Raw genomic sequence first — 14,012 nt, 5'->3', positions numbered from 1 at the left:
TAGAGCAGGGGTCGACAAACTTTCTGTACTACTGGGCCAAATCTACAAACTTCCAGTAACGTGCGGGGCTGCGGGCCGCATAAGTTTCAACCTATAAACAATCACCACATTAGCCTTAAAATCATGGCGCACCTGCAACTCCTATTCCTGTGTCTATTGCACAATAAGACGTTTTTCTTGCAGGTTCATATTTATTATCAAACACGTATTAAAACATTAAAACGCAATGCATTGTTTTTATTTACTTATCATTTATCAATGTGAAGGATGATGTTGTTTTTGTGTCATGGCCAAGGTGTTTAAATCAACTGGCAACTTTGTTGATGATATTTGCAATACGTCATTCAAATGACGATCTGACAGGCGAGTGCAAAGTTTATTCTTTGCGTAATTCATATTTGAAAAAAGCTGCTAACAGCAATATGTGCTTCCAAACATGCACATTAAACGTTTTGCATTGTCATACAGATGAGGATGTTGAAAGGCTTTTTGTTAAGATATAAAATAAATTCATGCGTAAATAATGATGAAACTTTAGTTTATGCACTAAAAGTAAGATCGTTCGAGGGCCGCAAAAGGTTTGTCCGCGGGCCGCACTTGGCCCGCGGGCCGCAGTTTGCCAACCCCTGGTTTAGAGGATAAATCATTCCAATCACAACTGCAAAAGCATTGATTTACGTTGCTACTCAAAAATTTAGAACCGGTATTTAAATCTTGATTTAATTTTGCTAAACAATTTTTCTTGTAGGTGTATTCCGGAAACCTCACCGCACACCGGCACTGTCAATCATTGCAGACACCACTAGTTTAAACACTGGTGTCAAAAATGGCATATTTCGAAGATTAGTGCTGTCTAGCAAAAGAAGTGGCCATGACATTCTACCACTGGAGTGCTTAATGCATGTAAATGAACTTCTTCGAGGTAATTATTTCACGTTAAGTTTTTAATTTATTTATTTAATTATAAGATATGTTACACTAACTCTTAATTGTGTTTTTTGGCATAGATAAAGTCATCAAATTTCATGATGGAGATACTTCCTCTCCAAACACCCTAAAAGATGGCGCTGTATACAATATGATCAAGGACATCAAGAAGATTGACTTGATTGAAGAGAAGCTTCTTCCAGCCACTGAGTAATTTATATCTCCTTGATAGTTTGCGATGATTGATATTGCAAAAAACAGTAATGTTCTAATATGTATTGCATTGATGGTATATATCTCATGAAGTGCAGTTGGGTTAAAATTGCTGACTTGACACTTTTTCTGGTTATCATTTTTTGTTCAATATTATAATTATTATTATTAAATTTTTCATTATTTGAATAGCATTTTAGCTAATATTATGCTTTATAGATGTGATGTCACTCCAACAACAAAAGCAAGGGATTACCGGATTATTTGTCACATATTCTTGACTACACTCTTAATCAGACTACAAGAGACAACATGATTTGAGATGATCAGGCATGTCTATTGGTTCTTGCATGTGCTACATTTCAAAGTGTTCCAGAAAAAGCAACAGGCAAATGCAACATTAAGAAATATCTTTTCTATGCTCAGAAAACTATTGGCCATGCTAGATGGCTAACATCTGCAAATGGCTATTTAAGAATCAAGCTGTTTGGCATTCAAGACTTAAGTGCTGAGCAACAAATCTCATTGAACAACATTGAAGTGATATATAAACTTGGCTATTCCGGGTGTTTTGACACTAATTTTAGCTCTTCACGACATTTGTAGCCAGAGTTAGACCGAATTCGTGAAATTGGGCCCGATTACCATGGAAACGGCTGTGGGGCATGCTAAAAAAATTTTGCCATTCTTTTAGTTAGACCGTTTGGCATTAGAAAATTTCTAACCAAAGATAACTTTTTTTTTAGTGTTACACCATGGTTACACCCTACTGAGCACTCACTGGTATAGAAACATAATTATAACTGATTGGATGGTCTAAATGGCTAGCGTGGAAGCTACACAATTATGGTTAGCGAATCGCAACTGCTCGCTGTACTAGTGAGTGTTCAGCCTTGTGCTGATAGCCGGGAAGAACGCTCTTTTCTTCACAGTGCTATCCTTTTTAAGTAAAGAAGCAGTGATTCTTGGTGTACGGTAGTCCAAAAAGTAAAGAATTTTGACAAATACTTTGGAAAGTAAGAAATATGGAAGAAATACCATTTGGCAATAATCTCTTATGTTTAAATATTTTGATTTTCCCATCACTTTGTCCGCTGATCACTAGAAAATAATCTTATGCCAATTATATGAAAATGCTTTTCACAGACACATTAACTAGCCTACCCCATTACAAGGAATTGTTCAAACTCATTTTGCTGTAAATTTTTATTTTTAGGAAACACCAAACATCATCTCGTAAGACTCGTAACCAGATTTGAATGTTGGTAGAGAACATTAAATATTATACCGTATAACTTTTTTTCAAAATATCACCCAACAGTGATGTACTGCAAATATAAATAAGTAGCCTACCTTACATTACTTTTTGTGCAATATCATAATAATAATGGAAAACAGCACTCATGAATGTCTCGTAATAACATACCGTAGCACAAATGATAAAACTTCAATTTAATTTTGCAGAATAATTCACTTTCACCAGTGTCAGTTGAAGCTTGGTAAAACTGACAGTAGCTTAACACAGGGTGGTCCAAGACTGTGAACATGAAGGGCCACATTAGGGTCTGAGAAAAACTTCATGGGCCGCATAGTGAGAAATGATAACGCGTTGCTGAAAGTAGAAACGTTGTTAAATAAAAACTTAACTAGGTTGCAATTTTGAACTTCTTTTCTATAGATTACGATCTGTTTTAGCTGCATTCTTACTGTTTGCAGGCTATGAACGTTCACAAATTTTGTCGCTGACAAAATACAGTTGCAATAAAAGGACTGAGCTTGCTGTTCTGATCGACCTAATGTTTTGCTGCACGCCTAACTCACTTTTTAATCTCTGCTTGCAACTCAAAAAGTGATTTTTAGCTAGTAAAAAAAATACGATACATAACACGTCAACTAGTAAACCAAAACAATTCAGTGGTCAACAGACGTAAGCAGGCATCCAGGGTTTCATCAGCCATTCTGTTCCGTGTGTCGCTTTTTAATCGCTTCATAATGAAGAAAGTGCCTTGATAACGGAGAAAGTGCTAGCAACAAAAGCAAAATATCAACGCATGTTTGTGTCGTCACAAACCGACATTGTTCCCTCATAGTTACCTATTGACCCGATTATGCGCGACTTATTTAGGGTTGTGGCGTATGCAATGTATTTATAAAACGTAGGTGTATTTTTAAACCTTGGATTTAGCACTGATAATTCCGGCATGCACAAAGTGTTCGCGGGCCGCACAAAAGCTTCCCGCGTGCCAGGGTTTGGACCACCTTGGCTTAACAGCATTCATGACCATACTAGTAGAGATGACCGGCTATGTCACATTTTGAAGCCTTAAAATACCGGGCCGACTGTTTCGTAGCAGTTCGGCAGACAAAACACATTACTTTTGCCTTAAAGTATGTAGACATGAATCGCAGGTTTGTAGACGTTGACTCAATGTAAGGAAAGTTTGTAAATTGAAAGCCGAAATATTGCGCAGCTGGACATTTTGCTTGATGGGAGTGAACCATGAAGTAAACTCATACGCATTTAGTCACACTCACAGCATAAGCAAGTCTAGCAGCTAGAGTGAAAAGGAAAACAATATAGTCGCACAATATGTGCAGTTAGTTTTCATGTGAAATTCTCAAGCAACATAGCACAGAAAAGTAATGCAAGGTACCGAAACTATGCAGCTGATTACTGAGCAAATCAAGCTTCTGATATGCAATGGCTACAGGCCTAGTTGTATCTTCACTTCAGCATACTTTTTAATTGCTACTGTAGCCTACTTTAACTTTGTAGTCAGTTGACGAAAGGAAAGCAGGTTAACTTCATGTTTGCAAAACTAAACCAGATAAACCAATCGTTTTCTGTCAGCAAAATATTGTAACTATTTGACCAATGTATGAATCGTAATGCAAGTCTTGGCATGTAAGATGGCCTAGCCTACTATACAATAAAACATGACCGCGAATCGGTCATGATCTGTAGTTCGCATGTTCAAGTAGATGACGGACTTGTTGTTTCATTGCATTTTATAGGAATTAAGTGACAAAATGCCTAATAAATGCGTTGCTTTTGGTTGCAAATCAGGCTACCTTACTTCTGCTGCCAATATGTCTAAGTTTGCTTTTTCTTTGGATATAGTGTAGTGTTGCTGTCGCAATGGATAAAATTTGTCAACTGATCTAACTGGGAGCCTACAAAAAAGTTTGTTTTGTGTATGAAATATTTTGAAGAGAAGTTTATAAGTTATGGTAAAAGAAATAACCTCAAGTGGCATCTAAATCCAGTTCCGACAGTTCACCCAATTGAAGCATCAAAACGCCCATCAGCTTTACCAACTCCAGCAGCACCTCCACGAAAAGCACCCAAAATTCGTATAAAACACCCTGATGAACTGGTAGACTTTTCGCAGAAAAACAAAAAAATCTGATTTTCAGTGACATAACTAAGGCACACTGCCCAGATGGTTTCCAGTAGGCTACTGTCGGGAATAAAACTTTTTGCTTTTTTACAACATTGTTTCTGACAAGTCTGGCTTTCCCAAGGTTGCTGAAGCTGTTAAAGTAGATTGAAATTTGCATGTGCAAAAAGATTTGTTGAAAAGAAATATTCAATTTTGGAAAGAGGATCTAGCTGCAAGTGATCCATGCATTTCAAGCTTTGAAAAGTTTCAGGAAGATGTGGATGAAGTTGCCATTGAAATGTTTGACGCAACATCTTCTAATAGTGCAGAAGTTGGCTTTACAATAGCCGGTTATATTGCAAAAAACTTGTTAAATGCTCCAAATGTGCAATGTGCAAAAGTTTACTTACAGCTGATTCTGCAGCTAAAGCTCCTTTGTACTTTCAGCTTTTGTCAAGGGGGGCTTCAATGTGCCTTCTCAGCCACTTGCTGATTTTGTTTGTAGTGCTTTTGCTGTTTTAGATGTTGTTGAAGAAAAGGTACGCAAGTGTGGATTGCCTTGTCGAAAGGCTATGCAGTAGTCTATGTTTTAAAAATATATATTTTCTCCTGTGTAAAGTTTACATGTGACACACACGTGGTCTGGTGCAACCACTTTGCATCGAAAATTGTTGTTAATATTGATTATAATAATTACCAAAAGATTATAAATGAGTCAAAAAGAAAGGGTGACATTGTAGTATTAAACAAAAGCAAAAGTAGTTTAAGATTCTATTGTAATAATGGGATGTCCTTTTTTCGTCACCATGATCACTATCGTCTTTCTAGTTCCCCACCACTTCTTGAATAACACATATATCATTATTTTCGTATGTCCTTACACTATTTCTGTTGTTAAAAAAATAGTCTGTGTTGTTTGTTATTGTTTATTTTGAGGTGTTTGTTCACTTTCAAATTATTAATTTGCACCACTCATTATGTAGTTTGGTAATACAGTATGTCTAAATGTAAGGTCAGGCACCTGTTAAATGCATTAAAAACGCCTAACAAGTCTAAAAAATATCTGCTTTGTTGTACCCCATGCCAGTAAGAGCAGTTTCTTTGTTAGTCAAAATTTCAAGTATTTTTCTATCGGCCCGTTGTAAAAAGGCGTTTATATGTGACATAGCTGGCCAGTGGCCATATTCTACTAGGTGGCCATGCAGCATTTCATTCCAGACTATCCATTTATAGTTTTCATCAACATGTTTTAATTCAAGCTGTTGTCTTCATCAACCTCCGGCATGCACAAAGTGTTCGCGGGCCGCACAAAAGCTTCCCGCGTGCCAGGGTTTGGACCACCTTGGCTTAACAGCATTTCATTCCAGACTATCCATTTATAGTTTTCAGCAACATGTTTTAATTCAAGCTGTTGTCTTCATCAACCTGACCTCTTCCATGCTGAGCCTTTGTTTCTTTGTCTTCTTTAACTCAAAAACAGTGAAAACAAAAACGCACCTCACTGCAGACGACCCCTTTCTAGGCAATTCAGCCGTTTTAGTCAAATATACCCTTGTCTGATATCCCTGCTTGAAGTGTGTTTAAAATCTGTATGTATATGTTAAAAATCGTTTTTCCATTGCCGGTCCGCGAGGCTATTTTCATTTTAAAACAGGTCCATGATAGACAAAAAGTTTGTAACTTCATTGCACAGAACTGTTTTACTGTTTATCATGAGCATGTGAAACAAAAATTGGCAACAATATTTGGACAAGTAACAAAAGTTTTTAATGTCTATTTATTTGTTAACTAATCGACACACAAACTGTTGCACGACAGACCGACATGTGGGATTGTGGGTGCACAAATAATTGAGAAAATTTTAAGAAATTGCATTAGAATAAGTGGGAAATATCACCCCCTCCCCCTTGGAACTATCTTACTTCAGTAAAAAATCGACGCCATTGTGAACAAACATCAACACCAAAACAAATAAATAGTGTCAGTTATGCAAACATTGTAACAAAAACGAATGAATCTGAAGCTTAGACTCTTAATTAAGTTTAGAAATCTAAGCAATGAGGAAGAAATATGTTTGGTGTCTGGAAGGTCTGGTCAAGCTACCTGTATGATCGTTTTGATCTTGATCGAGATCTTGAATAAGATCTTTTCAAACTGAATGACTTTCTTGAATGAGATGATGGAGTGAGGGATCGAGAATTCTCTTCAGGTGATTGGGAAGTTTTTTCTGGACTATGGCTATTCTGTAACACAATACTATGATATTATTAAAATTAAAATGAACAGCTGTGGCATACAAACAAGTTACACAGTTTGCAATTCAAAAAATGTAAGATTGAATTTCCAAATACTGTATGATATATCAATTATCACAATGGTTCCCAACCTTTTTAGGCTTACAGCACTCTACAGAAGAGAAAAAATGTAAAATGGCAGCCTTGGCAGGTGTCGAAATTAGTTTTTGTTGGCGGCGGACAAACTTGTCCAGTCTGAGCAGCTATCTCAGCGGACAAATTAAGTCTCACGGCGGACACACCAGTTTTAGCATCGATTGTCATGCTTAATCACTTTATCTCGATAATAGACCTTTTCCGAGCTGATATCAGTCAGGCGTGACCGGGTAAACACAGTCCTCTGAGATGGCGCTGTCAGAACTGATTTTGCTTGAAACTTGTTGCATTTTTGCGCGTATTGTAAGTTGTAACGACATTGCAAAGTTTTCTAAGTAGTTTTTACCTGGACAAACATGTGTTTTAATGTTCATGAAACCTATAATCTTGCATTCGATTGTAACAGGCCCAGGGTAAGTTATGATCATGTGCAAACTTGAGTGCAGTACTACAAAGTCAGAAATTCAGATTATGTTGAGATTCAGTTCAGATTATGTTAATTAACTACCGAACCGGTAGCCTGCAAGGCTAAATTGTGTATTTTCCTTTGTAAACAAAAAAAGTAAGGCTGTAAGATACACCGCCAACTTTCCCGATTTGCCTACAGTGCCACGATTTCAAATGCAATGCAACATCAAACTCTTTCTGATAATGCACTTGCAATATTATGCACTATCAAAGTATCTCTGAAGAATGCACAGATACTAGAAAAAGAAACAGTTGAACAATGTGACAGTAATCTGTAGTTTAAAAGCAGATGTTCTTGATTAACTTCTTCTATTTTTCGAAAAGTTTGTGCAAGGAAAGCTGCACCTTCAGCCTCATTTTTCAAATCCATTTTCTCTGCTAATAAATGTAATGCCAAACCACTAGTACATTTTCGAAGTAATGAGAAAGCTGCACGTGCACTTTATGTTGCCAAAATGACCAAGGAAATGGACCATACCTTACAAGTACATGACTGTGGCCTAATAGTAAATCCCGGCTGTTCACACCTGGAAGCTTCTCCAGATGGGAAGGTGATAGACTTTTCTGCGCATGAAAGCCCATTTCGCATTTTCGAAATAAAGTACCCATACAAAATTAATATAGACACCATAGCGTCAGACATAGGCGTAGCCAGGGGGGCGAAAGGGGCCATGGCCCGCCCCCAAAATTTTTAAAGTTTGGATTCCGAAGTTGAACCTTTTGTTGAAAATATAACATAATTTGTATAAATTTATATCGTTTTGCAAGACATCTGGCTATTAACACCCCCCAGGACTTGTTTTAGAATTTATTTTAGACACACAGAAAGGCACCAACAATTTTGCAAATCGCAAATCGCGCAAAGTTTACGCGATTTACGCTTCTTTTAACTAATCTGTGGAAGCAATTTCAGAATCGCTTACTCTGTTGGGTTTTTGTGTAGTTTTTGTGTTCTCTAATTTTAGCCGCAGTTTTTGCCCGTTCGTGTGTAACAGCTACCTTTAATAAGTTAATAGCTGGTTATCTGCTAATAAATTTCATATAAATATTACCCTGAAAGTGTTTCCAGAAAGCGCTATAATCCATTATTTGAGTGTATTTTGCAAAATTTTTCCGGAGGAGCATGCCTCCGGACCCCCTAGAATACGCGTGCTTTCGGCACGCTCTAACTCCCCATCAGCTTTATTGCTTCCCTTGCTTAAACCACCAGGATACGCCACTGCACATCAGGTGGCGATGTCTTAAATCAAACACTTTGTTGTTCTCTTCAATTCATCAAATATTTGCCCCCCCTCCCCCATTTTTTTCCTGGCTACGCCACTGGCGTCAGAGCAGCAACGTCTTACCCTGACTTTTGCTTACAACAGAACCAGGCAAACAAACTTGCCACAAATTGAAAATCTCCCAACACTATCATTTCCAAATTCAAGGACAAATGGCTATATCTGGAATGACTTGGTGTGATCTTATTGTATCAACGTCCAAGTCACTGTTTGTACAGAGAATTCCATTTGATGATGATTTTTGGAATTGTATGTCACCTAAACTAAACAATTTTTACTTCGCCCATGCTTTAAACAATTTATGCACTACAGAGGGAACTCAACAAATCATTTCGCTCTTTGAAATCTGCACATTTTTACATCTAAAGCCACTTTATTCAGTGCAGACAAACAGACGGTTCATATTCAGCTGAGGTGATCACAGGTCACTGCATGAACATGATGAAATTAACAAAACATGCTTACAAGCGATGTCTAATCTTTTTCTGACGAAAGTATTGGCCTTTGAAATTGCAAAGCATGCAACAAACAGCCCAAATTTGATTAACTATTCCAAGCATGTTAACTGGTATCTTTCTGTCAAAAAAATGAAACGAACTGACAAAAGGTTTCATAAACATTAAAACACATGTTTGTCCAGATAAAAACTACTTAGAAAACGTTGCAATGTCGTTACAACTTACAATACGCACAAAAATGCAACAAGTTTCATGCAAAATCAGTTCTGACAGCGCCATCTCAGAGGGCTGTGTTTACCCGGTCACGCCTGACTGATATCAGCTCGGAAAAGGTCTATTCTTTGCCACTTGAGAACTATACAGTAGATACGGTTCAGAAGGCTTTTTAGAATTTCATCGAAGTCACTTTGAAAGGCTTTCATCAGAGTAGGGATGGGCAAAATAGAATAATTGGCTATTCTAAAATATTCTAGAATACTGAAACCGAACATAGAATACAGATATCTATTCTAGATTAATTGACCGTTTTTACCATCAACACATTTTAATGATTTTACAAAAACAATGAACATCACAAAATTGCTTATTGCAGTGTAACAAATTTAAGCTTTTTAAATGTTCACCATTCAAACAGGATCTCATCTTGGTGGCAGTTAGTGTTGGGCGATATATCAAATTAAAATTTTCGATACGATATCTTTTCAATATCAATATTTATTTCAATTTCATTCAATGTTTTAACTATCACAGCCCTAACTCGTAACTGCAAACCCTTACAAAAATGTTGCCGAAGCCAAACGGCAAAAGTTGAAATTGCCTCAGCAATTGCTTTGAACGTTTATTACAAAAAAAATTGTACCAAAACATGTAAAACGAAAAGCGAAAAATACACTAGAGTAGTCCATCACGACCGCACTGTTTGATTTGTTGTGATGTAATAATGCTAAAAGTAGCGATAAAGCGAGCAACGCGATACGCACGCTGTTACGGTAATTCACGTTAAATAACTCACGGGGAGGAAAAGTAAGTTAATTTTGCGTTAATTCAACGTTCGAGTCAGCACAAATCGATTTAATTTTTCCGGCGGGTTATATTGCGTAACATTCTGTAACAACAATGCCCAAAAAGAAATTTACGTTTGTTTTACATTAATTCGACATCTAGCAACGTTGAATTATCATAAAATAACGTTAATTGCTCAACCAGGTAGCCTACCCGTAAAAAATTAATAGCTCCCTGCGAGAAGATTGCCTCGATTTACATATGCACTAACATAGTTTCGGCACAATTGGGATACTGCGAGCAACACAAAGTCTATTTGATAAAGAACTAGCTGTCAGAATCGGAATCATCAGATGCTGTATCGGAAGATGAGGTTGTCGCGTCATCACTTGAATCAGACACATCAAGAGGCGCGTCGCTTGGCTGTAAATCTACACTATCTTCGCCGTTCGCAATGAAGCGTCCACGTTTTGCGGCTTTCGTGCTTTGATACCCATCCACACGCCTCTTTCGCAAAGCTCCATCAGGGTATTGACTAAGGAACAAATCTATGGCTGTGGCATAACGACTGGCAGGAATGTCTAACCCTAACCTTACAAGCGCTCGTCTGGCCTCGGCATTTTTATTGCCAACGCTAATTTCAAAGACTGAGAAACTCTTTTCTTAATTAGAACAAAAATATCGAAAAGTATCGAAATATCAAGTATTTTTTCAAATATTGTATCGTTTTTTTTTTTCAATATTGCCCAACACTAGTGGCAATTTAACCTGAATTTGAAAAACATCTCTCTAAAGAAGCAGATGTGGCAGTTACACAAGAATATTGCGCTTGACAAGAAAGATCTCTTTAATGCGAACACGTACGTTTTTTCCTATATCGGATTGCACTAAATCGATAAACAATTCTACTTTCGCTGCAGCGAATTTGTTGCGACCAGACGGAGCGGTACGGAGTCGATCGTTAAAGCGGTTTCAATTATCCGATTTCATATGCATTTTGAAACCGGTTAGGCTTCACAACCGGTTATTCTATATTCGGTATTCTATTTTGCCCATCCCTACATCAGAGCAACGACTTGCGTTTGAAGAGTAAAAGCACCGTGTAGCTTAGGGTGCGTCATGTGCCCCAATGTTCATAGTTTTTGTATTATTTCTTTTCAATGGTGAGGTTTTACTGAAATAGCAATAATATGAAGTTTCAGCAAAAAATATTAATGTTTAGGTCCTCCACATTGCAGTTAAAAATACAGGAATTTGACCCTATACTCCATAAATACTTTGTTTTAACATAACAACACGAGTTTTGCTCCATGAACTTTGAAGACTGGTTTAGAGTAATTTTGGGGTGCTGAATCCGAATCTGACCTCAGATTTATCCTATCACGTCAGGTTTGTGAGATATGCTAACAGCAAATTGTTACTTTTGTCAAAAGTGGAAGATTTGACGTTGCGTTTATTGCACATACACATTGTGCTACATCCAGAAATCCAGGCCATGTGGTGCATAAACTGCATAATATAAGTAGCTGGAATACATTCACCAATTTGTTTTCTAAGCAACATTATTAACAAGGCAGTAATAACAAGCAACAAAGGGAGGCTAAAAGTATAAATGACCCCCTCCCCCATCAATGTTTTGCATGAAACTACAAAATTTTTAGCAGGCCTATGGCAATGCTTAGCCAGTAACCTTACTTAGGCTGTTTTGGCCTGTCTAACACTAACCTTTTGCTATAGCACTGCATATGTTGGTGGTGAACGCAACGCCAAATCTTCTACTTTTGACAAAAGTAACAATTTGTTGCTATCAATCTCACAAACTGACGTGATAGGATAAATCTGAGGTCAGATTCGGATCCAGCACCCCAAAATTACTCTAAACCAGTCTTCAAAGTTCATGGAGCAAAAAAAAATTTTTTTTGTAGACCAGTGTAATATATGGATTATGCCTGCATTGCGCTTGGGCAATTGGACATGTTGAATGTTGATGAAGACTTGCAGTTTTTGTCAGTCGGGAAATTATGTCATTCAAGGTGGCTAACACTTGCTTGTAGGCTACTTACGACTCATGCAATCAACCCTTCCAAAAGTTTCATGAACTTGTCTGAGTACTACATAGTGCATCAAGGTTTGCTTCCCATCTTGGTTTGAAATAAAACACCACAATTCATTATCTGATTGGTCAAAAAACTTCTTCAACATGTTGCAAAGAAATCTTTCCAAAGCAAGAAGTAAAAGAAATTTCCAAGAAGGTTTTGGAACGCAATGCATTATTCGCTCAATCTGAAAATGTCGTTGTTGGTATGCTAGGTGATGAAGGCTGCCAAGTTAGAAGAGCAGCAGTCCAAATTAATTAGCTCCGCACAGAGAAAACAAAATTTGCACGACGAAACAATCTCACGTGACTACCTTTGAACATTATAAAACGGCAATAGGCCTAATACATTAATTTTCTTCATGATTTGTTCATAGAAGACTTGTATGTAAAATTTAACTCAAATTGTTAAAAAGGGCGCACATTTAAACTTTGCCATGGGCGCCATTTTGCATAGGTACGCCACTTGTAGCAGTAGGCTACCGTGTCCGAGGTTAAGTTATTTTAACGAAATAATAATAAATAAACTGTTCACTCTGTTGTGCAGAACTGTGCACTCGTCAACAACAAAATAATTAACCCTGGCTAGCGGACATTTGAAAAAAAATAATTAGCCTAGAAATTAATTTTTATTTTTGAAATTAAAATAATTTGTTCATCTGAACAAAAAAAAAATTGTTTGTTCATCAACTAATCCCACAAGTTGTACCAAACTGAAAGAATTACGTAACAAACACTACATTACATATTTAAAATGTAATAGCCTATTTTCGCAATTCTGCTTTTGTAGTCTACGCCTCAGCAAATATGAAGACTTTTCGACAACGTTATTCATAGTAATCACTCACTGGGAACGACATGAGCAATGACGCTCGAGCTGAAATGCAACAGCGCGCCGCATGATGAAGTCTGTTCGGCAGCGTGATTCATGATCACTCACCGGGGACAACATGGGCATTGACGCTCGAGCTGAAATCCAGCAGCGCGCCGCATGTGAAGCTTTTTTTGGCGGCGTAAATTAATGCGCGTTCTGGTGTATGAGGGTACGACATCGGGGGTACAACATCGGCAGGGGACGACATCGTCGCCACCCCATGACTTGTAGGTGTTGAAGAGCGTGCTGCTGTTGCAATAAGTATCTCACAGAGTCATTTTTGTTAATTGGTTTATACAGTGAAATGCAAACTGGCATAGACGTTCACAACTAAAAGTAGCCTACTTCGGTTATTTTATCTATAAAAGAAACCCGTTGAGTTGAAAAGCATGAAACGTGTGTGCTTGTGTGGCGATATGTTTGATGCCAGGCATTAGAACTTCGATGAAAGCATTTTAATGCAGTGTTAAAAAAGGCAGCGCGGATGCCTTGGGAGTTTCTCTCGTGTAGCGTCGCTTTTAGTAGGGGGGTATGTTAAAATTAAAAAAATCTCAGTACCCCCCAAAAATGTGCCACTGGGTGTAAAAAAATATATTATGAAAAAATTGTTGGGTTGCCCCTCAGGGAACTCCCCGCTACCGGGGGGTCTAACAAGCGATTTCCAAAATGCATGGGATTTGACACCTAACTTTTGAACCGGTGGTCATAGAAAGCTCAGACTAGTCTCAAAAGTTTCGTCTTGAAAAGTTAAGATAGGAATGTAACAGTTTCAAAAGTGTCAGTTGTATAGTTTGGTCCGTACAAGCCCATTTTGGCCCAAAATGACCCATTTAGCCTACCGCAATGGTACAAAATCAAAAATTTGGCCATAATTGGCCTTAATGAGTTGGAAATGGACCTAAAATTTTTGATTAATAAG

At 37.6% G+C, this 14,012-nt stretch overlaps 1 protein-coding gene across 5 annotated transcripts in view; it reads right to left on the bottom strand.

Moving 5' to 3' along the window:
• LOC145771022 (uncharacterized) overlaps nt 1-14,012 on the bottom strand; it is a 114,913-nt gene that overhangs the window by 92,426 nt on the left and 8,475 nt on the right. For all 5 annotated transcript variants that reach the window (XR_014289184.1, XR_014289183.1, XM_082582772.1 and 2 more), the window contains exon 2: nt 6,627-6,766. Coding sequence is in view for 3 of the 5 variants with exons in the window: in XM_082582772.1 (XP_082438898.1) it covers nt 6,627-6,766 (140 nt within the window). In the remaining 2 variants the exon portion in view is untranslated. The remainder of the gene's footprint in view (nt 1-6,626; nt 6,767-14,012) is intronic.

The sequence above is a fragment of the Aplidium turbinatum genome, chromosome 1, assembly GCF_918807975.1.
Source record: "Aplidium turbinatum chromosome 1, kaAplTurb1.1, whole genome shotgun sequence".
Taxonomy (NCBI): domain Eukaryota; kingdom Metazoa; phylum Chordata; class Ascidiacea; order Aplousobranchia; family Polyclinidae; genus Aplidium; species Aplidium turbinatum.
The sequence above is the reverse complement of the archived record's forward strand: the minus strand, read 5'-3'. Positions and strand labels throughout refer to the sequence as shown.